This window comes from Macaca thibetana, chromosome 3 (genome assembly GCF_024542745.1).
Source record: "Macaca thibetana thibetana isolate TM-01 chromosome 3, ASM2454274v1, whole genome shotgun sequence".
Classification (NCBI taxonomy): domain Eukaryota; kingdom Metazoa; phylum Chordata; class Mammalia; order Primates; family Cercopithecidae; genus Macaca; species Macaca thibetana.
The window spans coordinates 162,662,808-162,689,137 of record NC_065580.1 but is presented as its reverse complement, the minus strand read 5'-3'; the positions used below and the strand labels follow the sequence as shown (position 1 = coordinate 162,689,137).

Genomic DNA, 26,330 nt, shown 5'->3' with positions numbered 1-26,330 from the left:
TGTCGGGCAATGGGTGTCATCTCTGGCCACAAGCAGAGAAAGTTAATAGACTCCGAGAAGACCTGCCCCATGGCCCGAGCTTCATTATGTCTCTCGGTTTCTAGGCATGTGAGTCGACCATAGATGTACAATACCATGCAGATATCTGCTCATGACAGAGCATCCCATGTGCCTGCTAGGACGTCCTGCCAGCACCTCACTTTTACAGTGGCCAGATCCAAACATATATATTATCTTTGACAAAATTCATATGTTTCTCCTACCCTCCTAACTTGTTCTCCTACCCTCCTTGTTTCTGCTAATGGCCCCACCATCCTTTGGTCACCCTGGTCAGAAGCCCTTGGCTGCTTGTCCATTGCTGGCTTTTCCTTCATGTGTTATTACTTGTTTCATTCTAGATCAAGTCCCTCTAGTTTATTCACTCATCACCTCTCTTTGGCAGAATCTCTGCAGCCACCGAACTGGTTTTCATATCTCCCACTTCTCCTCTATCTAATCTGCTGATTCATAAATTTCAATGTACGTTAAAATGTACATTAAAATCTGGGAGACTGTTAAAATATAGATTCCTGGGTCCTACACCCAGAAATTCTGACTGGAGGTCTTGGGTGTTCCCATTTAAAATGATCCTGGGGGGTTCTGATCCGGTTGGTAGAAGACCACATTTTGAGAAGTTTTGCTGTTATCTTTCCTGGCCCCTGTGGTCAAAGAAGTATTCCTATGGCACAGCTGTAATTGGGCTTCTTCTCAGCTCAAAAGTCATTCAAGTCTCCCCAGTGCTTAGCACACCACTACTGTACTGAGTCAGGCTTTCAGGGCTTTGTGTATGTCAATAGTCAATGGCCTAATTTCCCACTTTTCCCACTAACCATGTGGTCTTTTCAGTAAATTTCAAACTTATTTAGGAGACAGTCAATTAAAATAACTATATAAATAGTGCAGAGTCAGTGTCCTATACTAAAATTCTAGTTTAGACAACTGGTCACAGGGACCAAAGACATTTTAAAAATTGTAAAGGGCGCATATGTAAAAATTTTAAAAATTTGATTATTTACTTTGATTTTGGGGGAAAAAGCAGTATTAGCACTTGTTGATATTCTTTGAGCAATACTTTGGCTCAACCCTTGAGATATTAGGATGCAGAGGGGGTGCATAGTTCAGAAAACATGGCCTAATTAAACATGGCTACTTGGCTGTGATGGTTAATTATGTGTCAACTTGACTGGCCACAGCGTGCCCAGATTAAACATTGTTCCTAGCGGAGTCCGGAGGATGTTTCTGGATGAAATTAGCATTGGAATCAGTGCACTCAATAAAGAGAATTGCCCTCCCAATGTGGATGGGCATCATCCAATCCCTTGAGGGCCTTAAGAAAACAAAAGGGAGGGGAGGAATTTGCTTCTTTTGGCTTCCGGCCTGCCTACTTGACCTGGGACAGCTTCTCTCATCTTCTCTGACCCTCTGACTGGGATTTACACCTTCAGCTCCCCCTCGTTCTCTGGCCTTTGGAGTCAAATGGAATCATACTAGAGGCTTTCCTGGGTCTTCAGTTTGCAGACAGCGAATGCTGGGACTTCTCAATGTCCACAATCATGTGAGCTAACTCCTCATAATAAGTCTATATATGTACATCAGTATCAAAATCCATATTGGAGTTTTCCAGAGGACCTACATGAGAGTTCTGTTTCTGTGGAGAACCCTAATAGAGATTTTGATACTGAGAGTAGTTCTAGAGAGCCAGAATTTTAAATATGAATTTTCTAAAATAAGTTCTTGGGTTTCTGAAATTGAATCTCTAATCTGATTAAATTTAAAGACACTAATTATGCTATTTCCAGTAGTAAAGAGAACAATGACAGTCCATGGTATAAACTGTTTATAGAAATGCACAAAATACCTGCATAGAATACACTTAACTACCTATGAGAAGCAAGGATATAGGTGAATCTGTATATAATACTTTCAAATATTTCTGGAAAATGAACAAATATAGTGAATTGGTTGGTTGTTCCTAATGAGCTGAGCTCAGGGACTTGAAGTGCTGAACAGGGACTCCCAGTACAAGTGCTACATAAATGACTCAAGAGCTTCTTGGTATGCCCTAAAAAAGACCCTCATCATGTGTAGCCACAGAGCTGAAATGCTGAAAATCAAACACAGAATCTTATCTTTCAGCTGGCTGAATTACAAGACAAATTGAGCTCCCAGCCTCACAGGGTAAAAGTGAGGGCATTGATTAGGAAAGAATGGGATCCTGTAAATTGGGATAGGGAGGTGTGGGAAGACCCTGATGAAGCTGGGGACACTGAGCCCCTAAATTCTGATTATTTTGCTTTGCAGGTGGCAGACGTCTCCCTATCTCCAGTGGAATTGACCTCCTTACCCCCAGCAGAAGTGGCCTCCTCAACCTCAGTGACCATGGCCTTCCCACTCTCAGGTAATGGCACCATCATCTCGGTGGTATCAGCCTGTCCACTTGGGTCTCAGGAGGATTAACCCTGCATTGCCTGAGGAAATTGTAATGACTTCACTTGAGGCAGTTGCCTTGGAAGACAATGCTGATTCTCTTCAGGACCCACTCCCACCATCCCTCTTTGCTTCCAGACCTATAACTTGACTTAAGTTCTAACAGGCTCCTAAAGGTGAACCATGTGTGACCCAGGAGAGTAATTATAATTAGAAGAACTGCTTGAGTTTTTAAATTACTGTAGGCAGAAGTCTGTGGAACATGTGTAGGGCTGTATACTAAAAGTGTGGGATAATCATAGAAGGAACATAAAGTTGGATCAGGCTGAATTTATCGACATGGGCTCACTAAGCAGAGATTTTGCATCTAATATTGCAGTTCATGGAGTTAGAAATGGCTCTAACAGTTTGTTTGGTTGGTTTATTGGTTGAAACATAGATCCAAAGGTGTCCCACTGTGAGCAAATTGGAAATGACCTACCTACCTTAGTTTAATGTAGAGGGAGGGAATCAAAGGCTTAGGGAGATTGGAATATTAGAGCGGTTTTGTCATTTAGGATCTACTCATCCACACTGGGAGGCTGTAGAAGACATACATTTCACCAGTACTGTGAGGAGTAAATTTGTGAGAGGAGCCACAACATTCTTGAAGACCTCTGTGATTGCTCTTTTCTGTAGACCAGACCTCACAATGAGAACCACAGTTACTGAATTGGAAAACCCAAACACAATGGGAATAAATAGATTCCTGGGTGTCAGGGACCAGGTAGTGGCACTAAACAGTCAAAGGTAAGGTGGGCAGGGTTACTGTAATGTACAGCAGAGTCAAAGCAGCAGTCAAAACAGTCTACTCCTACAGACTCTGGCATTAGCTAATTGATCAGTGTTCATAGAAGTGAAATAGATAGGAAGCCTACTAAATTCTTACTTGATCTGTATAAGCAGAAAAGTTATAGGTCAAGTGAACAAAAGTCTAATTTGAATCATAAAAACAGACTCATGACCCCTCAGTTAATTCCCAGACTTGAGCCTTTTACAGACTCAGAACCCCTTGAGTGAGACTGGGCCCGCTCAAGGAAGAGCCCTCATTATACTATAGAAAATTTATACTGTTAATCTTTTTCCCAGCTTTCCCCAGAGGAACACACAGCCTTAACAGGGTATATTAGGGAAAAGGAAATAATCAGACCTTTTGGGGACTGCTGGACACTGACTGTATTAATCTATTCTCATGCTGCTAATAAAGACATACCAGAGGCTAGGTAATTTATAAAGGAAAGAGGTTTAATTGACTCACACTTCCACATTGCTGGGGAGGCCTCACAATCATGGCAGAAAGGGAAGGAGGAGAAAAGTAATGTCTTACATGGCAGCAGGTAAGAGGGCATGCGCCAGGGAGCTCCCTTTTATAAAACCATCAGGTCTTGTGAGACTTATTCACTATCGTGAGAACAACATGGGAAAGACCCACCCCCATGATTCAATTACCTCCCACCAGGTCCCTCCCATGGCACATGGGATTTATGGGAGCTACATTTCAGTATGAGATTTGAGTGGGGACACAGCCAAATTATACAGTTGTGCCCCTGGCCCCTTCCAAATCTCATGTCCTCACATTTCAAAACCAATCATGCCTTCCCAACAGTCCGCAGAGTCTTAACTCATTTCAGCATTAACTCAAAAGTCCACAGTCCAACGTCTCATCTGAGACAAGGCAAGTCCTTTCTACGTATTAGCCTGTAAAATAAAAAGCAAGTTAGGTACTTCCCAGATACAATGGAGGTACAGGCATTCGGTAAATATACCTATTTCAAATGGGAGAAATTGGCCAAAACGAAAAGGCTACAGGCACCATGCAAGTCTGAAATCCAACAGGGCAATCATTAAACATTGAAGTTTCAAAATGATCTCCTTTGACTTCATGTCTTACATCCAGGTTATGCTGATGCAAAATGTGGGCTCCCAAGGTCTTGGGCAACTCCACCGCTGTGGCTTTGCAGGGTACAACTCCCCTCCTGGCAGCTTTCATGTACTGGTGTTAAGGGTCTGTGGCTTTTCTGGGGCACGATGCAAGCTGTCAGTGGATCTACCATTCTGGGGTCTGTAGGACAGTGGGCCTCTTCTCACAGCTCCACTAGGTACTACCCCAGTGGGGACTCTGTGTGGGGGCTCTGACCCCACATTTCCCTTCTGCACTGCCCTAGCAGAGGTTCTCCTTGAGGGCCCTACCCCTGCAGCAAACTTCTGCCTGGACATCCAGGCATTTCCATACATCCTCTGAAATCTAAGCAAAGGTTCCCAAACCTCAATTCTTGACTTCTGTGCACCCACAGGCTCAATACCATATGGAAGCTACCAAGGCTTGGGGCTTACACCCTCTGAAGGCATGGCCTGAGCTGTACCTTGGCCCCTTTTAACCATGGCTGGAGCAGCTGGGATGCAGGGCACCAAGTCCATAGGCTGCACACAGCAGGGGGGCCCTGGACCGGTCCCAGGAAATCATTTTTTCCTCCTAGGCTTTAGATCTGTGATGGGAGGGGCTGCCATGAAGGTCTTTGACATGCCCTGGGGATATTTTCCCTATTGTCTTCATGATTAACATTTGGCTCCTTGTTACTTATGCAAATTTCTGCAGCAGGCTTGAATTTCTCCCCAGAAAATGTTTTTTTTCTTTTCTATGCACTGTCAGGCTGCAAACTTTTCCACACTCTTATGCTCTGCTTCCTCTTGAATGCTTTGCCGCTTGGAAATTTCTTCTGTCAGATACCCTAAATCATCTCTCTCCAGTTCAAAGTTCCACAGATCCCTGGGGCAGGGGCAAAATGCTGCCAGTCTCTGCATAGCAAGAGTGATCTTTCCTCCAGTTCCCAACAAGTTCTTCATCTTCATCTGAGACCACCTCAGCCTGGACTTTATTGTCCATATCACTATCAGCATTTTGGTCAAAGCCATTCAACAAGTCTCTAGGAAGTTCCAAACTTTCTGACATTTTCCTATCTTCTTCTGAGCCCTCCAAACTGTTCCAACCTCTGCCTGTTAGCAGTTTCAAAGTTGCTTCCACATGTTCAGGTATCTTTATAGCAGCACCCCACTCTACTGGTACCAGTTTACTGCATTAGTCTGTTCTCTCTCTGCTAATAAAAACATGCCCAAGGCTGGGTAATTTGTAAAGGAAAGAGGTTTAACTGACTCACAGTTCCACATGCTGGGGAGGCCTCACAATCATGGCAGAAAGGGAAGGAGGAACAACGTCATATCTTACATGGTGGCAGACAAGAGAGCATGTGCAGGGGAACTCCCCTGAATAAAACCATCAGATCTCCTAAGACTTATTCACTATCACAAGAACAACATGGGAAAGACCTGCCCCATGATTCAATTACCTTACACCAGGTCCCTCCCACAACACGTGGGAATTATGGGAGCTACAATTCAATAAGAGATTTGGATGAGGACACAGCTAAACCATATCACTGGCTCTGAATGGAGAGACCCCAAATTTCTCTATGGATGATCAAGGTTGAATGATCAATGGAGTTTTAGCTCAGGTCCATCTTCCAGTGGGTTCAGTAGACCTCTTAACCCATCCTGTGGTTATTCCCTGAGTTCCAGAATTCACCACTGGAATGGATTCTGCCAGCTGGCAGCTGACAGAATCCTTACAATGGTTCCCTGAACATGTTGAGTGAGAACTATTATGGTAGGAAAGGCTGAGAGCCATTAGAATGTTCTCTACCTAGAAAAATAATAAATTAAAGGCAATACTGCTTTCCTGGAGGGATTGCAGAGATTAGTACCACCATGAAGGACTTGAAAGATGCAGGAGTAGTGATTCCCACTGTATCTCCATTCAACTTTCCTATTTGGCTTGTGCAGAAAACAGATCATAGAGAATGACAGTGGATTATGATACACTTAACCAGATAGTGGCCGTTTACCAAGTGACCTAAAAAGTTGCTAGTTTTGAGTGGGACCTAGAAAAAGAAAACACTCTGCACTAGATCCCAGATGCTGTGACTGCTGCTCTGCTACTCAGGCTATATGATCCAGCAGATATCCAATGGCGTTTGAAGTGTCAGCGTCAGATGGGGATGCTGTTTGGAGCTTTTGGCAGGCCCCGTAGGCAAATTGCAGCACAGGGCTTTAAAATTTTGGAGCAAGGCCCTGCCATTATCTGAAGGTAACTACTCTCCTTTTGAGAGACAGCTCTTGGCCTGCTACTGGGCCTTTAAATAGAGACTGAACATGTAACCGTGGGCCACCAAGTTACCATGAAACCAGAGCTTCCCGTCATGGTTTGGGTATTGTCTGACCCATCAAGTCATAAAGTCAGGCATGTAAAGCAACACTCCATGATCAAATGAAGTGGTATATATGATTGGTCCCAGGTGGGCCCTGGAAACACAAGTAAGTTACATGAAAAAGCGACCCAAATGTCTGTGGTTCCACCCCTGTTATGCCTTCTCTCCCAGCTTCATGGGAGTTTCCCTATGGCTTCATGTAGGGAATCAGTTGAGAGGGGAAGAGAGGACCCAGGCCTGGTTTACAGATGGTTCTGCACAACATCCAGGCACCACCTGAAAGTGGATGGCTGCAGCTCTACAGGCCCTCTCTGGGCCATCCCTGAAGGACAGTGGCGAAGGGAAATCCTTTCAGTGGGCAGAAATCTGAGCCACACTTCTGGTGGTTCACTTTACTTGGACGGAGAAATGGCCAGACATGCAATTATATACTGATTCATAGGCTGGGGTCATCCTGACTGGATGGTCAGGAACTTAGAAGAAACAAGATTAGAATGTTAGTGACAAATATTTGGAAGAGGTAGGTTGGACATACCTCTATAAATAGGTGAAAAAAGCGATTATATTTGTATCCATATGAATGCTCACCAAAGGGTGACCTTAGCAGAATAGGACTTAATAATGGGTAGGATGACTTGTTCTATGAATACCTGCCATCCTTTTTCCAGCCACCTCTGTCATTTCCCAGTGAATTCCTGAGCAAAGTGGCCATGTTGGCAAGGGTGGAGATTGTGCATGGGTTTGGCAACATAGACTCCCATTTGCCAAGGCTGACCTGGCTATGGCCACTGCTGAGTGCCTCATCTGCTGGCAGTAGAGACCAACACTGAGCCCTTGATATGGCATCATCCCCTGGGGTGATCAGCCAAGTACCTGATGGCAGATTGATTACATTGGACTGCTTCTGTGATGGAAGGGTAAACATTTTGTTCTTACTGGAATAGATACTTATTTTGTATACAAATGTGTTTTGCCTGTATGCAGCTCTTTTGCCAATACTACCATCCATGGACTTACAGACTGCCTTATTCAGCACCATGATATTCTACACAGCATTGCTTCTGATTAAGAAACTTAGTTCACAGCAAAAGATGTGTGGCAATGTGCCCATGCTTATGGAATTCACTCTTCCTACCATGTTATCCACCATCCTGAAGCAGCTAACTTGATAGAACAGTGGAATGGCCTTTTGCAGATGCAGTTAGTGTCAGCTAGGTGGTAATACCTTGCAGAGTTAGAGCAAGGTTCTCCAGAAGGCTCTCTATGCTTTGTATCATCCTCCAATACATGGTGCTACTTCTCTGATAGCCAGGATTCTTGGGTCCAAGGAAACTGGAGTGACTCACTATTACCCACTAGCAAAATTTTGCTTCTTATTCTTATGACCTTATGCTCTGCTGGGCTAGAGGTCTTATTTCTGGAGGAAGGAATGCTTCTACCAAGAGACACAGCGGTGATTCCATTGAACAGAAAGTCAAGACTACTATCTAACCACTTTGGGCTCCTCATGCCTCAAAAACCACAGGCAAGGAAGGGAGTTGTGGTATTGGCGGGGTGATTGGTCCTGATTACCAACGGGAAATTGTACTATATCTCCACAATGAAGGTAAGGAAGAGTATGTCTGAATTATAGGAGATACCTTCTGGTATCTCTTAGTATTACTATGTCCTGTGATTAAGGTCAATGGAAAATGACAACAGTCAATCCAGGCTGGGCTGGTAATGACCCAGACCTTTGGGGAAGGAATGTTTGGGTTGCCCCACTGGGTAAAGAACGATAACCAACTGAGGTGCTTGCTGAAGGCAAAGGGAAAACAGAATGGGTAATGGAAGAAAGTGGTGATTAATACCAGCTACAATAATGTAACTAGTTACAGAAATGGACTTAACTGTCACAAATATTTCCTCCTCATTCTGCTATGAATGTGTGTGTGTGTGTATGTGTGTGCATGTGTGTGTATCTTTGTTTTCTTTCCTCTCTTGTTCCCTTACCATGCCACATAAGATCCAGTGATTTTTGTCATAGTATTTAAGTATTGTGAATTTTAAACTGCAGTGTTTAAATTAGAGGTATCAAGGGAAAGAGTAAACATCACTCAAGGACTTTACTTCATCTTCCGGGGAAGGAGTCAGTGTATTTTTCGTTGTATGCAGGATGATTGTATCATGTTAGGTGGAATTATGACTTCATTATTACCTTTATTTGGAGATTAAGTATGGTTTAAGGAGATATGTATGGGTGCCCAAGTTGACAAGGGGTGGAGTTGTGATGGATAACTTTATGGATAAATTTGACAGGCCTCAGGATACCCAGATTAAGAATCATTTCTGTGTGTGTCCGTGAGGGTGTTTTCAGATAAGAGCAGCATTTGAATTGATGGACTCCATAAAGTAGATGGCACTCCCCATTGTGGGTGGGCACCATCTCATATCTCATCTGCTGAGGGCCTCAATAGAGCAAAAGGAAGAGGAGGCAGGAATTTGGTCTCTTTTGCTTCCTGCCTGTCTGCTTTAGCGTAGATAACATATCTCATCTTTTTTGACCCTTGTACTGGGATTTATACCATCAGCTCTCCTGGTTCTCAGGATTTTGGATTCACACTGAATCACACAATAGGCTTTCCCAGATCTCCAACCTGCTGACAGTAGATGCTGGTACTTCTTAGCCTCCATAATCACACGAGCCAATTATTGTATCCTGCTGGTTCTGTTTCTCTGGAAAACATGAGTTCAGTGTTAGCATTCCCAAATAGAAAGGACATGGGCCTCAGAGTCAGCCAGGTCTAAATTCAAAATGTGATTCCACAATTTACCAGCCTGTAGCCTTTTGTCTGTGACCTGTGACTTAGCCTATCTGAGACTAAAAAATAAGGACAATAATGTTTCCTTTGGGGGTGAGGTGAGAATTAAAGACAATGTAGGTAAAGGAGAGTCAGTGTTAGTGAGCAAAGGGTGAGAGGCTGGTGGGGGAAGAGAGGACTATGGCTTGACCCTTAGGCAGCAGATAGCTCCCTGAGTTGAAGGAATGTGATCAGCTGAGAGGTCCCAGGAGCATAACCAGCTGGCAACGTGAAGAGAGATTAAAAGGGCGGATTACAGCAAGAGAGACCAGTTAAGAGCCACACAACACGCCACACCTGAGGCAGTTTGGGCCAACCAAGATGGTGGCAATGAATGAGGTAGGAGAGGAAGGCTTGGGGAGACACTTCAAACTGTTTCTTTTCCCATGAATGCTGAGATTATAGTAGACCTCAGGCCTCTAGTGGATCATTTAGCAGATAACAGCTGTTAACACAGCAGAGGCAGTTCATAGCTCCTAATTGTCCTGTCATCTTCCATTCTCTCCCAGGTTGAATCCGTTCTTCAGGAAACCTAGAATGAACTTTCCAAAGCACAAATCTTACTGTACACTTCCCTGTGTTCATCTTCCTTGGGCTCCCCACTGCCCACAGGATAAAATCGTACTGCTTTAGCATGACCTAGATGAGGCCCTTCATAATCTGGCCCTCGAGCTTCCTTACTGAAATTCTCCCTCACAAATATCCTTCACCTGAATCCTATGGCCACACGGAACTATTTGTTCTGACACTTTGATACCTTCATGCCTCTGCATATGCTTTTTCCCCTCTGCTTGGAATGTCCTTCCACCATTTTCTTCTTTGAAAACCTTTTTGTCCTCAACTAAAATCTCATCTACTATGAGACACCTTTTCCATTGCTTTCAGAGAAATTAAAATACTTCTGTTGGGCCACATGGTACTCCCTATGTACTTCTATTTAAGCTCCCATCACAGAGTTTTGTAAAGATTTGGGTAAAGCATTGATTTCTCCTAGGAGTTAATGCCTACTAGGTATTCAATAGTTAGTGCAAGTGTTGTTTCTTCATGTCCACAAGTCTAGATTCCATCCTTTGCTATGCTCTTTCATAGACCTGAATCTTTCTCTCAAAATCTGCATGTTCACGAGACAGATTATCCAACCAATGTCCCCTTTTCTCCTAGGCTGCAAGCATCAGGAGAGCAGAGACCAGATTCATCATTGAATCCTCAACATCTAGCACAATGTGCCTGGCATATGGTAGGAGCCCAATAAATATTTTCTAAATACATGGATGAATGAATGAATGAGTGAATGGTTGAAGAGCACCTCCTTTGGGTACTGTGAAGATCAACAAATCCCTTCCTCTGGAACGACTTTCTTCATTAGATAGAGTTCTTCTGGTTTCAATTTTAAAAAACTCAGAAAGTTGCAGCATTAACAGAAATTTATTAGAAGGTTGCTTGGCAAATCATTTCATTCAGGGAAGAGTTGAATGAGTCCACTCGAGAAAGACAGTAACTATGCTGTTCCAGTGATGTCAACCTCAGGAGTTAATAGACCCTTCCTCTGGAACTTTGCTATTAATGTGGTTGGTCCTCGTCTCATCATCTCTTTCTGTCATTCAAATTTCAGATTCCTGAAAGAGAGAAGTTGATTGGCCCTTTTAGGTCAGGAATTTGTTCCTATACCAGTCAGCCCTCAGGAGGCAATTTCATGCAGGATAAACATAGCTGCCAGCAGCCCATTTCTGTGGTTCCCAGAGAAAAAGGAATTCCCATGAGCAAAAGATGTAGAGTTACCAAGTCAGGTGTGCAACTCGGTCTCTTGATTCATATCTAGGATGATTTCTTCTTTCTGTCTCCCTATTTCTTTATATGATTTATAATGATGGTGATGGAGTCTGTAGGGGTTGTAGGAGGGAGAAGTGACTCTGATGGAATGAGGGGCAAGGAACAAACACAAACTGGAGTTTGGTAACATTCTGAAAGATGTGTCTTGAGCATCATCCTCTGCATTGCGTAAGGCAACACTAGCTGCCATAAAACCAAACCCAAGAATGTGTTAGGGCTCAAACACCATAGAAATTTATTTCTTGCTCTCCTAAATTCCAAATATGTTCCTGATCTGCTGGTGCCTCTCCTCCAAGAATTGACTCAGGGACCCAGGCTCCTTCAATGTTGTTTTTTTTTTTTTTTTTTCCCCCATAATATACAGAATCTGCCAAGGTCACTATATTAATATGCATCAAGTCAGTGAAGGGGAAAGAGCAAAGCAGATAAGACTTGGAAGTGATGCCCAACACTTTTGCTCATATCCCACTGGCTAGAACTCGGTCACAGGCCACATCTAGTTCCCCCAGAGACTAGGAAATAGAGCTAATCTGTGAGCCCAGGAAGAGAAGGAGTGATGTTAGATGCACTGTTCCCCCATCGATGGACTGTTAGCTGGATATACCTATAGTTGTTTCTCCTGGCAAGTGGGTGTGTGCTTGTACCTGTTTGTTCTGCACTGTGTTACCCGGGGGCATATCTGGATGCACAGGAAGGTTAGAGTGTGCTGAGTGCCCAAAAGGATGGATTTTCTCTGGACTTGTTCAGCTACATAAGGATTTTCCTCTCTCTAGAAACTTCCCCCTAAACCATAAGATCAAAACCCTATAGGCCTTGCTGATACTGGATGACCTCCTGGCCTGGGCACAATTGGTTGGCACAGGGTCAGATGCCTGAATGATCAGTCAGATTCTCATCTGGAAATCTGAAATTCAATCAGGGAGTTAGATCTTGGAGGTGGGCTGTGGAGTCATCTACATAGCAGCTGCATGGATAAAGAAAGCCCTGAAAGAACTGTGGCTCCAGTCCTCCCAAGGCCAGTTGCTCATGGCTTCCTTGGCTGGGAGTATCTGAGGTATCAAATTATTTTATGTGTAAGTTACTCACATTGGTATTGGTGGCTATTTCTTGCAGCCAAAATAATTTTAGTTAATAAAGAAAAATGTCATGTTTATTTGACCCTGAGCAAATTACTCTAACAGCCACAGATTTCTCAGATATAAAATGAGAATAGTTTCATCTGCTCTGCGTACCTCTTGGGACTGTTGTAACAGTTTAATGGAACAAAGTACATGAAATGCTTCAGGAACAGTGAAAATCCATACACACATTAAGTGGGGCTATTTGTCCACAGCAAGAAGAGTTTTAAGAGCTTTCTCCAAGTATGAAATAGATTTTCTTTCTTTCTTTTTAAACTTTAATAGCTTTGTGGTCAATCCCTCTCAAGTTCAGGAAGTCTCCATAGTTGGAGGCTTACTTTTCTTTTCTTTTGCTAGATATTTAATACTTTGATTACTTCTGACACTGAAATTACCCATTACGGTGTTGCCCTTTGCCAAACCAAGCCTGATTTTTGTATTATTATTGCTGTTTGGGGCCATTTTCTGCAGCCCTGCTTGACAGTCTGAATAGAGGAATTGTTCTCAACCACATCATACCCAATATCCTCTTTGTATAACACATTTCACACCTCCTTACTTTTCTGGAATGAAATTGTATTAGTTTGCTTGGGCAGCCATAACAAAGTATCACAGACTGGGGTGGCTTAAACCAGGGGTCTCCAGCCCCTGGGCCATGGACTGGTACTGGTGCATGGCCTATTAGGAACTGGGCCATACAGCAGGCAGTAGGTGGTGGGCAAGCGGGCATTACCACCTGAGCTCTGTTTCCTGTCCACTCAGCAGCGGCATTATATTCTCATAGAAGCGCAAACGCTATTGTGAACTGCGCATGTGAGGGATCTCGGTTGCACGCTCCTTATGAGATTGTAACTAATGCCTGATGATCTGAGGTGGAACTGTTTCATCCCCAAACCATCCCCTGCCCAACTCCATCCCATGGAAAGATTATCTTCCACGAAACTAGTCCCTGGTGCCAAAAAGGTTGGGGACTGCTGGCTTAAACAACAGAAATGCATCGTCTCAAAGTTCTGGAGGCCATAAATCTTGTCGTAAGTGTCATCAAGATTGGTTCCTTCTGAGGCTGTGAGAGTCTATTCCAGGCCTTTCTCCTTGGCTTGTAGATGGCTGTTTCCTCCCTTTGTCTTTTACACCATCCTCCTTCTATGTGTGTTTCTATGTCCAAATTTCCCTTTTTAATAAGGACACCCTTCATCTTGCATTAAGGCCTATCCTAATGGCCTCATTTTGACTTGATTGTCTCAGTAAAGACCCAATGTCCAAATAAATATGTTCTGAGGCCCTGGGAGTTAGAACTTCAGCACATCTTTTTTGGAAGACACAATTCAACCCAGAACAGAATTATAATTCTGTTGTAATTAGTCATAGAGAGGTTCTAATTAATCATATAACCTCTCTACACATATTATTTTTAAAAGGAGGACATAATGCTCTGACTTAAAAATAAATGGAAACTTATTTATAATAAAACAGTATGTGTCTCCATAGGTAAATGCTCAGGCAGGAATAAAGTAGGAAATATAATACCCAAGTTGATACCTGGGCCACTATGCCACCTCCCTGAGAAAGAAACAGATAGAAATGCAGCCTGCTCAAGTGAGCTATGTTGCCACTCAAACACTGTACAAGGGGCACTGCTGTCAGTAACATGGTGTCCCAAATGGTGAATGACTCTTAGCAAACAAAATACAACCCTCCCTCTGTTTTTTTGTTTTTTGTTTTTTTTTAAATTTATTTATTATTATTATACTTTAAGTTGTAGGGTACATGTGCATAACGTGCAGGTTTGTTACATATGTATACTTGTGCCTTGTTGGTGTCCTGCACCCATCAACTCGTCATTTACATCAGGTAAAACTCCCAATGCAATCCCTCCCCCCTCTCCCCTCCCCCCTCCCCATGATAGGCCCCGGTGTGTGATGTTCCCCTTCCCGAGTCCAAGTGATCTCATTGTTCAGTTCCCACCTATGAGTGAGAACATGCGGTGTTTGGTTTTCTGTTCTTGTGATAGTTTGCTAAGAATGATGGTTTCCAGCTGCATCCATGTCCCTAAAAAGGACACAAACTCATCCTTTTTTATGGCTGCATAGTATTCCATGGTGTATATGTGCCACATTTTCTTAATCCAATCTGTCACTGATGGACATTTGGGTTGATTCCAAGTCTTTGCTATTGTGAATAGTGCCGCAATAAACATACGTGTGCATGTGTCTTTATAGCAGCATAATTTATAATCCTTTGGGTATATACCCAGTAATGGGATGGCTGGGTCATATGGTACATCTAGTTCTAGATCCTTGAGGAATCGCCATACTGTTTTCCATAATGGTTGAACTAGTTTACAATCCCACCAACAGTGTAAAAATGTTCCTATTTCTCCACATCCTCTCCAGCACCTGTTGTTTCCTGACTTTAACCCTCCCTCTGTTGACATGATAGTCACATTCCTGGAAAATTCACCATATTTAAAAACCTTCCAAGAAATGCTTTGTGTTTATATGGAAAACACAACAAAGATTTTACCTACATGAAGCCCTGGTGAAACATTTGAACATCAGGCATTATGTGGATGACTCTTCTCTGCAGGGGATTGTCCTAAGCATTGCAAGATGTCGAGCCTTCTTTGCCCCCACCAAATAATTATCAGTAGGACATCCTCCAGTCATTGTGATGAATGAAGCACACAAATCACTAAAATGGTTCTGACCCATTGAGAGCCCTTGGAGGAGAGAGGGCTTCAAATTGTCCAAGGGAGCAACTGCAAAGAAAAGACAGGTGTGAGAGCCAGTGGGGTGTGCCATGCTGAAAGTATTGTGTCTGTCTTCCAATCAGACACTTGGAACCTCCAGGGTTAGGAGGATGGCAGAGGACACAGCAACCTGAGCTTTCCTGTCTGCCATGTCATATGCCTATGTGGGACTTGGAGGTCTCAACTCTCTTCTCTCATGAGTCAGATGTGCTAAGCCCAGCAAAAGACAATTGCTGATTTCAGAGTGTATAGTCTAGTGATGAAGAAAGACTCAAGCAGGTATATTACAATGCAATGTGAATTAAGTATTGGGTACTGTGGGAGTGTGTAAAAAGGGACAACTGTACCCGGTCTGGGATGATAAGGGAATTCTGGTCAAATATTAGGGGGCGACAGAAAGAGTGCCCCAGGGAGCAATGTACTGCTGTGGTGTTGCTTTCCTTCTCAGTGGGGACAGAAGATGATGACATGAACAGAGAACCCCAGTTTCACAAATACGAAGCAGGATGTGGGGTAGGGAGCTGGGGTGTCTCCTTGGACCCCATTCTCAATCCTGGTGCCACCTGAACTTCAATCAATACCTGGAACTCCCAAAGTCTCCATGCCCAAGTCACATCCCATTCTTCTTCCTGTTTTGTCACCTTTCTTAACTCTGTCTTCTGAATGTAAACTCTACCCTAGCAGCAGAGAATAAATATTCAAGGGTGGCATACCCTGGGGGTTCAGGTCTGGTTTGAGCTTTGGAGAACCTGATCCTCTTGGGAGTCACAGTAGGCTCCTGATTCCCTAGACAGCCCCTAGATGCATCTTCCTGGGGCTTGCACCTATAAAGATATGGGTACAATGTGCTGTACCATCTGGCATATCCTCCATAAAGGCAGAAGGAACTGCCCTCCCTTAGTGCACCCCCACGTCCCATCTGTCCTCTCCTCAGTTGCACATGTTCCCAGCTGTGTTCACCATCAGGGACGTTTACATCCATGTCCAACCTCCTAACAAGGAACTCTGGATTCCAGCTACAAGATGGGGACAGAGACATGTTTAAATGCACTCCTAATGTCAACAAGAAGAATCAAATTAAACAAAAAAGCTTCTGAGTGGGGTCCAGGGCCTCAAGAACACATCTTTGTACTATGACTTGGACAAAGACTTTGATGAAGGGAACGAATGGGGAAAATGCAGTCCCTGCTTGCCCTCTGTGAAGCTGAAGGCGGCATAAACACTTCCAGGCATTATTTCTAGCCAGGGAAAGATGCTGACCAGTTGCCCAAAGCCAAAGACTGCCAGGAGTAATAAGAAAACTCTTTAAGTATGATTTTCCCATCTGTTTAATTTCTTATGCTGAAAAAGAAGAAAAAAATATAAATAAATGATTCAGAGAAATGTCACATGCAATTACCTCCACCAGGGAAAAATAAACAAAGCTTCACTTCATTAGGAAGGTTCTCATGTGACCTGCGTCTTCTGGTGGAGTGCTGTTCCTCCCGGCTGGAGGTCTTCAACCTAGGAGCTTCCAAGTTGAGTTGCTCAAGCTCAACTTTGGCTGAAACTTAGCTCTGGCAGCCAGGCAGGACCGTCTCTAAGGGTATCTATCCCACAGGCACCTTCCTCTCTTCTCAATCACATTGTCCAAAGATGAAATCAAATGCAAGGGTGCATCGGAGCAGCCTAGAGTATGAGAAGTCAATGATGGGCCTTTTGGTGTTGGCTCAGGTGTGCTGGTGCAGGGAGGCAGGGGCTTGCCCTATGGGTGTGCTCACCAGCCCACCATCTTTTTTAATTTAAATTTAAATTTAAATTTTTTTCAGCACCAGTTGTGAAAACCAGCCTTTAGTCCCTTAGTAGCATCCCTGGGATCATTGAGATCAAATTACAACCTGGTGTCAGTTGGCAAACACTCTGATGGGCCATGCCCTTGGGGTTAATTCTGTCCGTCAACCTCAGAGCAAAGAAAGCCAATTTGGATCTTTAACTTAAATCTAGTCTTTCGAGGACAGTGAGTGTTTGCCATCCTTGTAAGCCAGAAGCAGTTGGTCATTCAACAACTCCCATTAAAAACAGTGTCCTTTAAAAATGCTCTCTGCAGAGCACTGAGCCCAGGTCTTACAGGCACGGGTCTTCGGTAAACAGTGAAGATGGCGAGTGTTAAGTGGTGGTTGCTTCCTGTGCTAAGATCTCTGCCCCCATGTCTACCACAAGCAGAGGACCACACCACTAGTTCTTCAGAAAAAGCCAAGGTCAGGTTCCACTAGCTACTTCAACTTTTCTGTTTCATATATCATAATTTTTCTAGATATTTCCTTCCCTTTTTATTTTCTTTCTCTTTTATCTCAGAAGAAGGAAAGAGGAATATGTGTCTTCATTTCCTTTCAGACAAGACCCTAACCTATGTATTGGTCTCATCTGCTCCTTTCTCATTTGGGATCTTTCTCCAACAATTCATTTCACTTCTTCAAATTCTCCCTCTCTACTGCCTTCTTCCACTTTGTCTGCAAATGCCTCTAGCTTTCCCTTCATACCTCAAACTTGGCTTGTCTAAAAATGCAGTTGTGTTTTGCCTTACAAAACCAGTCCATCTTTCCAATGGGAGAAGGTTCTAAGCAACTGAGACCAAACTTTGGAGTTATTTTTGATTCATCTGCCTTCCTTGCATGTCTCTGCATTCAGCCCTCTTTTCCATGACCACTGACAAACTTAGCTCAGGTCCCCATTATCTCACATTGGGAATACCAATGATAATGACAATTGTTTATACAGTGTTTGTTCTTGGCCGGGCACTGTGCTGCATACTTTAGATGCATTATCTTACTGCTCATATTAATCTTAGGAAGTACTTCCTATTATTATCCACCTTTTGCACATGGGGAAACTGAGGCTTAGTAAAGTAGCTTATCCAAGGTCTGTATAGTTGACAAATGGAAGAGCTAGGATTCACAAGCAGGTCAGCCGACCCGCAGCTTGAGCTTTTAACTATTAACACCAGGCTGACCACTGTGGTTGCTTCCAAATCAATCTCATAAACACACAGGTCTTCTGTGCTTCCTCTAGTCTACTTTCTTTTCTCTCTCTAATGTACCATTGGGACTACATCTTCCCTGGCTCAAAATGTCTTCTTGGCTCTTCATTGCCTGCAGGATCAATTGCAAACACCTTAGCTTGGGTATTCAAGGTTCCAGGTCAAAGAGGAGATTAATACCTATCTTCTCTGAGAAAATCCCTTCTTAGCTTTGTCTACTGAAATCTTCTGTCTCCTCCAAAGGCCATCACAAAGGCCTTTATGAAACATTTTCTTACCACAGTAACTGGAACAATTGTTCTCTTTGTTTAAACTGACATTGTGCTTAATTTGGGCCACTCACATGGTGCTTGTGCTCTGGACAGATTCATAATATGATTATTTGCATATGTGTGTTATATTCTTGAGGTCAAGATTATTTCTGTTTATTTTTGCAGCCCTCATAACATCTATCAAAACATCTTAAACATAAGAAGTGTATTAATTAAAGTAACTGGCTTCTGTAACAGATAGACTCCCAACGTATTAGTGACTTAACAAAATGCAAATTTATTTTTCACTCATGTGAAGTTCAACTGATGATAGGGGTGGGAATAGTGCTCTGCTCCACAGAGTCATTCAGGGGCCCAAACAAATGGAGACTCTGTCGTCTTCAAAATATGGCTTCCAACTTTGCTTTAGACATTGACAGCAGATGTAGTAATACAGAGGATGAGGAGGAAGATGGCATGGGAGGTTTCATGGCCTGGGTCTAGAAGGGGCACATTCCATTGGCTGGAATTCAGTCTCATAGCCACATAAGCCATAAGGAAGACCAGGAAATGTAGTTCCTGAGTGTTAAGAAGGAGAAGAAATAGATTTGGGGAATAGCTAACAAGCCCATATTTGTGGAATAAATAATTCATATGTTGCTATTTATTTATCAGGGAGGGAGCTGAGTTAGGAATGGTGGTCTCCGAAACAGGGTAGACACACCTCATGTGCTCAAGATAATCCCTTGCTATGAAGAAAGGTGTAGTAAAAGATCTTTTTTAAAAATCTAAAATAATAAGAAAGAACTTCAGTGTGGCTGACACTCAGTATATGGAATGATACTGCTGCTTACATTTGGTCCTCATATCACTAGTCTCATGTTTCATCCAACACATGAGTTGCCTTGAGGGGAGAATGTGCCCCTGTGTGCAGGGGATGACAGCAGCCCCTGTAATCATTCACTTGCATTCAGAGCCTTTTGACAAATTGCAAAATCTGTGAGCTTGGGTAAGTGGGTTCATCTTGTTTTTAACAAAACCAACCTCCATGAAGTAGATGAATAGCTTTCAATAAACCTGTAGAGAAACTGCTTGCTGCAGATAATACTGATGCACACTCTTTTTGGCCACATTATGAGGCAGAACCATATGAATAGAATCTGTTCTGACAAAAAGTCACACACACACAAGAATTAAAATGACAAAAAAAAAAAACCCAAACCTGCTTGAAATATGAATTTACATTCTCTACCATTAACAATGAAACTCAAGCTAAATACGTATTGCAACTTGTGCTGTCAATTAAAGCTGGTGTGAAGTGAACATTATTTGCAAAACATTGAAAAATGTGTTATCTAGAATGTGAAAGTAAACTTTTATAATTCTTTGAATGTTTAGAGCCATTCATTAATCATTCTCAATCCAGCACTTTACCCCAATCACAATAAATTTGATGATCACTGTTTCTTACTTAATAGTAAAAGGTGAAAAGCTATATGCTATGAAGGAAATGCTTGTGTTTTTTTTGTTTGTTTGTTTTTTTTTTTTTTTTTTTTTTGAGAAGGAGTCTTGCTCTGTTGCCTAGGCTGGAGTGCACTGGCACCATCTTGGCTCACCACAGCCTCCGCCTCATGGGTTCAAGCGAATCTCCCACTTCAGCCTCTTGAATAGCTGGGATTACAGGCACACACCACCACACCCGGCTAATTTTTGTATTTTTAGTAGGGATGGGTTTTCACAATGTTGGTTGGCCAGACTGGTCTCCAACTCCTGACCTCAGGTGATCTGCCCGCCTCGGCCTCCCAAAGTGTTGGGATTACAGGCATGAGCCACCACGCCCAGCCAACACTTGTTATTTCTGTTGTAGTGGCAACAGCTGCAAACTAATGTGTAGAATGCAAACTGATGAGTAAACTAAGATGTATTCTTGTGTCGGCAAATGCAGCTGGAAGATGCCTTGAAAACATCACTAAAGAGTTGAAGAAATAAATACTAGGAGAAATGAGACAGTGTGGGAGGTTTACTCCATAGTTGGATTGATGTACGGATGTTTCTAACATGTGGAATATGTTAGGAACATCTTATGGAATTTGCTAATTTCACTCAGTAATGGAACACATCCGGGACTACCTTCCTTGTGAACCTCTAAAAGAAAGACGGACTGGAGAAGATAGTTTTAATGCAAAGTGACTTTTGTAACAAGAACAATGGTTTATGAGAGAACAGTATTAGTGCAACCATAGATTTGGCAGCCAATTTGACCAGAGTATAAAAGGAATCCCAGTATAATCCTACAGAGACAGGTCCAAAGTGACTTTCATTTCCCATGTCTTTCACAGGCAAGCTATCATTATGAAGAAGTTATCCCCAGAGGGTACAAAGTTTTAGAGGACAACAGTGAAGAGGCTAACTTTCAAAACAAAATGAACCAATGAAATAAACACAAAAAACTTTAACATATGCAAGACATTTTAGAGTATTCTGTAACAGAAGGGGAAGTAATGGTGAAGGTATTTTGTATCACACAGAACTTTGCTAGTTATCTGTTGTAAAATACTTGAAAGAGTTGCCCAACTTAGAGATGAGGTATCTAGTTTATTTTACTACGACTAGCATTGCACATCACAGACACTGTCTGTGGCATGTGGCTGTCAGTGAGGTGGCAGATATTTTTGAAGTAATAAATAGACATGATCTATAAAGAAAAAGGGGGTATTTTAACTTTGAGTAAGAACATTACTGATTTTCAAGAGTAAATCACCCTACGGAGACAGCATTTTGGAAACAAAATGCTTAGAAATATCTTTACTACTTTGCTGTATTGTTGTTGAAAATGACGTGTTACTATAAAAATTCATCATCTGTGTATTTTTCAAATGGGAAACCATTTTTAGTCTGCTCAAAAAGCTTCCGGAGAAAGAATTTTAGAGAGTTTTTAATGTATTTGTTAAAAATATTAAAATGTCACTGTCCTCTGACTAGATTGAAAGAAAATTTTACTGAGTCAGGGAAAAAGAAATTAGTCCAATTTCAAGAAAACCTTCATGGTGGTTAGTATAAAGGATTGGATAATGAGTGTTCTGATCCAGCAAGTACGTACAGATATGTGCATGGATCTCTTGTATTTAGACAGTAACTTTTTTAGTCAGGCCATCCAGTAAAACCATGTCTCTAAAACCAGCATTTTGTTGTTTCACAAATAATGAAACTAAGACCTGCAAAAATAATGAAGTATATTCAATCATCTTGCTCTCATTAAAGATTTTTTAAAAGTCTCCTTTAATTATCAGTGCATATTCTATGGGAGACGAGTGATGATGCTTTATTTAGTTTATAAAACTCTTCCAAACGCATGACCACATGTCTTCCTAGCATCTCCACACCAGGTGACTGTAGAGTCATCGACAATAACAAAGTTTCTTAGCAATTCCAGGAATTTAATAGTTGGGCTTCAAACGAGGTACAAGAAGTTTTCATTCTAAAACAGTCATCGCTGGAAACAATTAACACAGTGAAGAGACAACCCATAGAGTGGGAGAAGATACTTGTAAACCATACATCTGATAAGGGGTGAATATCCAAAATATGTAAGAAACCCAAGCAACTCAATAGCAAGAAAAACAGTTAGCCTGATTTTTAAAATAAGCAAAAGATCTAGACAGACATTTCTCATAAAAAGACATACTAATGGCCAACAGGTTCATAAAAAAAAAAAATGCTCAGCATCACTAATTATTGGGGAAATTCAAATTAAGCCACAATGAGACATCACCTTACACCTGTTAGAATGGCTATTATCAAAAAGATGAAAAATAAGTGTTGACAAGGATGTGGAGAAGAGGGAACCCTTGCACACTGTCAGTGGGAAAGTAAATTAGCACAGCCATGATGGAAAACAATATGGAGATTCCTCAAAATATTAAAAATAGAGCTACCCTATGATCCAGCAATCCCACTTCTGGGTTTATATCAGTTTGTCAGAGAAATATCTGCACTTCTATGTTTATTATTCACAATGACCATGAAATGAAATCAAAGTAAGTGTCCATCAGTGAATGAATGGAAAAAGGAAATGTGGCATACATATACAATAAAATATGATTCAGCCTTTAAAAAGAAGAAAATTCTTTCTTTCTTTTATTTTTTTTTTGAGATGGAGTCTCGCTCTGGCTCAGGCTGGAGTGCAGTGGTGCGATCTCGGCTCACTGCAACCTCCGCCTCCTGGGTTTAAGCAATGCTCTGCCTCAGCCTCCCAAGTAGCTGGGATTACAGGCACATGCCACCATGCCCAGCTAAATTTTGTAGTTTTAGTAGAGACGGGTTTTCACCATCTTGATCAGGCTGGTCTTGAACTCCTGACCTCGTGATCTACTCGCCTTGGCCTCCCACTCCCTGGCACCACTCGTCGGGAGCCCAAGTCCTTTTGATTGAGGCCCAACAAGTGGAAGAAAATTCTTTTATTTGCAACAGCATGGATAAACTTGGAGGACGTTATGCTAAGTGAAGTAAGCCAGGCACAGAAAGACAAATACCACATGATCTCACTCATATGTAGAATCTAAAAAAGTCAAACACATAGAAGTAGAGAGTAGAATGGTGGTTACCAGAGGCTGGGGGAAAGGGTGGCTGAGGGGAATGGGGAGATGTTAGTCAAAGGGTACAAAGTTTCTGTTAGATAGAAGGAATAAGTGTTTGGGATTATTGCACAGCAGGGCAACTATCGTCAATGATAATATATTGTATATTTCAAAATATTCAAGATAGTCCATTTCAAATGTCTCACCACAAAAAATGAACAGTGAGATGATACAGGTGTTAATTAGCTTGATTTAATCATTTTGCATTGTACACATATATCAAAACATCACATTGTACCCCACAAATGTATACAGTTATGATTTGTCAATTGAAAGCAATATTAATTTTAAAAAGCTATCCACTGACTTACCCATGCTGAATTAAAATTTGAATAATGCTTAAATGGATAGGTAAGGTGAAGGAAAAATACCCAGTAATGTCTCCTGCACTGATTCAACACTTACTGGTTCTCTCCCATGTGGCGGACATTGTATGTACAAAGATACCTAAGATAATGTTCCTGCCCTCACAGAAATTATAGCCCAGATTAAACTGATGACTGAACGTGACAAAGTCACACCAAAATGCTGACTACAAATATTTCCTCCTCCCCCTTTTTTTTTTTTTTGGTTAAATTTCTTTTGGAAAGTGGTGTAATTCCACCTCTCCTCCAAATTCCTGTCATTGTGCTTCTGGTGTCCCTGACAGGAACCAGAGAAGCCTGTCATTCCAGAATCATGACACTTTCCTGTAACTAATTAAGGTTCTTCTAACTGTTCATCTGTTTTTAGCCCGAATCTTCTTAAAATCTAAAGATTTGTATCTCCTGACTCTTTTTACATTTTCCTCACAACTTATTCAATGTTCGTCTCGAAGCTGCTAACAGCGTTCCCTTACCTTCCTCTGGTATGAAAACAGAGTGGCAGGCTGGATTGACGTACGAAGGGCCCTGGAAATAAACAACCATGATTTATGAGCATTTATTGTGTTCTAAGTATGAGGCTGAGCACTTTACATATTTTATTTAAATTTCCTGTGGCTTTACCAAATGACTCAGTCCCCAGGAAGACATCCACTTTCAAGGAAGAGGGCAGGACCAGAGCCTCCGTCCGCACGACTGTGAGCAGGTGACAATGCCCGTCCCTGAGTGGGCATTCAGCGTTTCTTCTCCCCACTCTTGTCATCTCCTGTCATCCCCGACCTCTCCCTTGGAGAACAGCACTTTGTATAGCACAAGTGATTATCATTTCCAAATAAGCCAAAAGACTTTAAAAAATTAGCATCCAAAAGTATTTAGTGGAAAAAGTAAAAAATAAACCCAAGGCTTATTATTCCTCATCTATGGATAAAAACTCAAAGACTGCCAAACACTACACAGTCATAGGATGGCTTTCCCATAAAAAGAGAGGGGAGGGAGGGTGACAGGCATAGGAATGGTTGCCTGTTTCACCTCCTCATGCTCCTCTAACCCAGTCTCGGTTGGACCTTAGGATCATCCAGAGACCCTTCCCAGACTAATTAAGTCAGAATCTCTGGGCATAGGGCCAGGGCATCATGATTTATTTAAACACTCCCCTGAACTATTCCAGTGCCCAGCCAGGGTGACAGCATGAACCTTGTCAGTTTGTATCCCACCTCTCAGGGAATGAACTTCTGGAAGTGAATTCCTGGTCCCCAGTGGCCACATCTCCACAATGTCCTGTTGCCTGGTCTAACCCAATGAGACAGACCCCCAGTGTAAACCTATGCACCTGTCTTCCTCCCCATGAGGGCTTCGTCAGATGCCAAGAGGACATAGCAGTGCTGGAGAGATGGGCTAAGGGAACTCCAGGTCCACGGCCATGGTGTTCTGGACTTCTTTAAGCCCCAGGGAGAATGGACTTCTGGTGGAGCTGCCAAGGTGAGAACCTAGTTTCTCAAGGACAGGTCACAGGTCACCTGGAAGCTATCCCCTTGCCTCCTAGAATCAGTGATCCAATCCCAGCTGCTGCCTGACCAGCTCTCTCTCCTCACCCTGCTCCCCACGCCAGATATTTTTCTTACCCCGACCCAGTGAGTGATCATCCTGCGTGACCCCTGCTCCCCTTACTGCCATCCTGAACTCTGCCTTAGGCTAAAATTCGGATTCAGATCAACTATCTGTTCTCTGACTCCCTGGCCTTCTGGTATGGAGTTCCCCAAGCAGAGATCCACGGCTTCCCCTGAACCTAGGGGTCTGTCTGTCTTCCAGTTCTGGTGTTTTCCAGCCCCCTCATTCCCCTTCCTGTCCAAGCTTTGCTCATGACATTTTTCACATTTGTCTCATCCAAGGTTTCCACAAGGAACCAGATCTGGTCCCCACAAGTGTGCGGTGAGCTTTAAACAAACACTGACAGTGCCATGATGGCCACCAACTTTAGCTCCCAGGGAATGGGTGAAAACTCAGAGCAGAAGAAAATGTGGTTTCCGGCATCAGTCTTGTAAGTGTATAAGTATCCTGGTGAGTGGTAAAAGAACCCCAGCTGTTTATTTTACTTCTCCCTCAACTCAAGTTGAAGACTTCTTGCCTAGAAACTATGAAGATGCAAATTACTGTGGCCATTTTGTGGGCTTTTCTATTATAGCAACCACTCGTTTTTATGGTGGTTCAACATTATGCAGTTTTGAAATTTTAGGTGAAAAACTTGATGAACTCCCAGCATTCCTGTTTACACCAGTGGAATTTTACCAAGCTTGGGAAGGGCAATTGATCCGGACACTTGTGGAAACTACAGAGAACCAGCGTTGGGCACAGTTTGGCGTCCACTGTGGCATGCTCTTGTGGTCAGCAGCTAGAGGCTGCAGGAAGTTTGTGGAGACAAATTTCCTGAGGGTCCTGGCCTGGGGAGCATACTTTAGATTCTCGCAACTCAAAGTGTGGTCCGAGGACCAGCAGCATCACCTTCACCTGGGAGCTTGCTAGATATGCAGAGTCTCAGGCCCCACTCAGTCCTACTGAACCAGTCAGGAGATTAACAAGATCCTGAGGTGACTCAGGTCCCGTATTTCCAGTTCAAGAAGCAGCAGTGTTTTCAGCCCCTTCTTTCTCTTTCCCTGAGGGTTACTATTCTCTCTCAAGGAAGTACTTGATCCAATAGCTCCGTTTACCTAAAAGCCAAGAAGACAATGATGACTGGGTTTCACCTGGTCTCAGGTTGCCTGT

At 42.7% G+C, this 26,330-nt stretch overlaps 2 protein-coding genes across 27 annotated transcripts in view; one reads left to right on the top strand and one right to left on the bottom strand.

Annotated features, from left to right (window-relative positions):
- Window positions 1-26,330, bottom strand: part of ATP5PO (ATP synthase peripheral stalk subunit OSCP) — a 1,173,690-nt gene that overhangs the window by 367,395 nt on the left and 779,965 nt on the right. The window lies entirely within an intron of this gene.
- Window positions 1-26,330, top strand: part of MRPS6 (mitochondrial ribosomal protein S6) — a 519,933-nt gene that overhangs the window by 428,292 nt on the left and 65,311 nt on the right. For all 7 annotated transcript variants that reach the window (XM_050784651.1, XM_050784652.1, XM_050784650.1 and 4 more), the window contains 2 exons: window positions 2,341-2,437; window positions 10,769-10,844. In XM_050784651.1, the coding sequence (XP_050640608.1) occupies window positions 2,341-2,437; window positions 10,769-10,844 (173 nt within the window). The remainder of the gene's footprint in view (window positions 1-2,340; window positions 2,438-10,768; window positions 10,845-26,330) is intronic.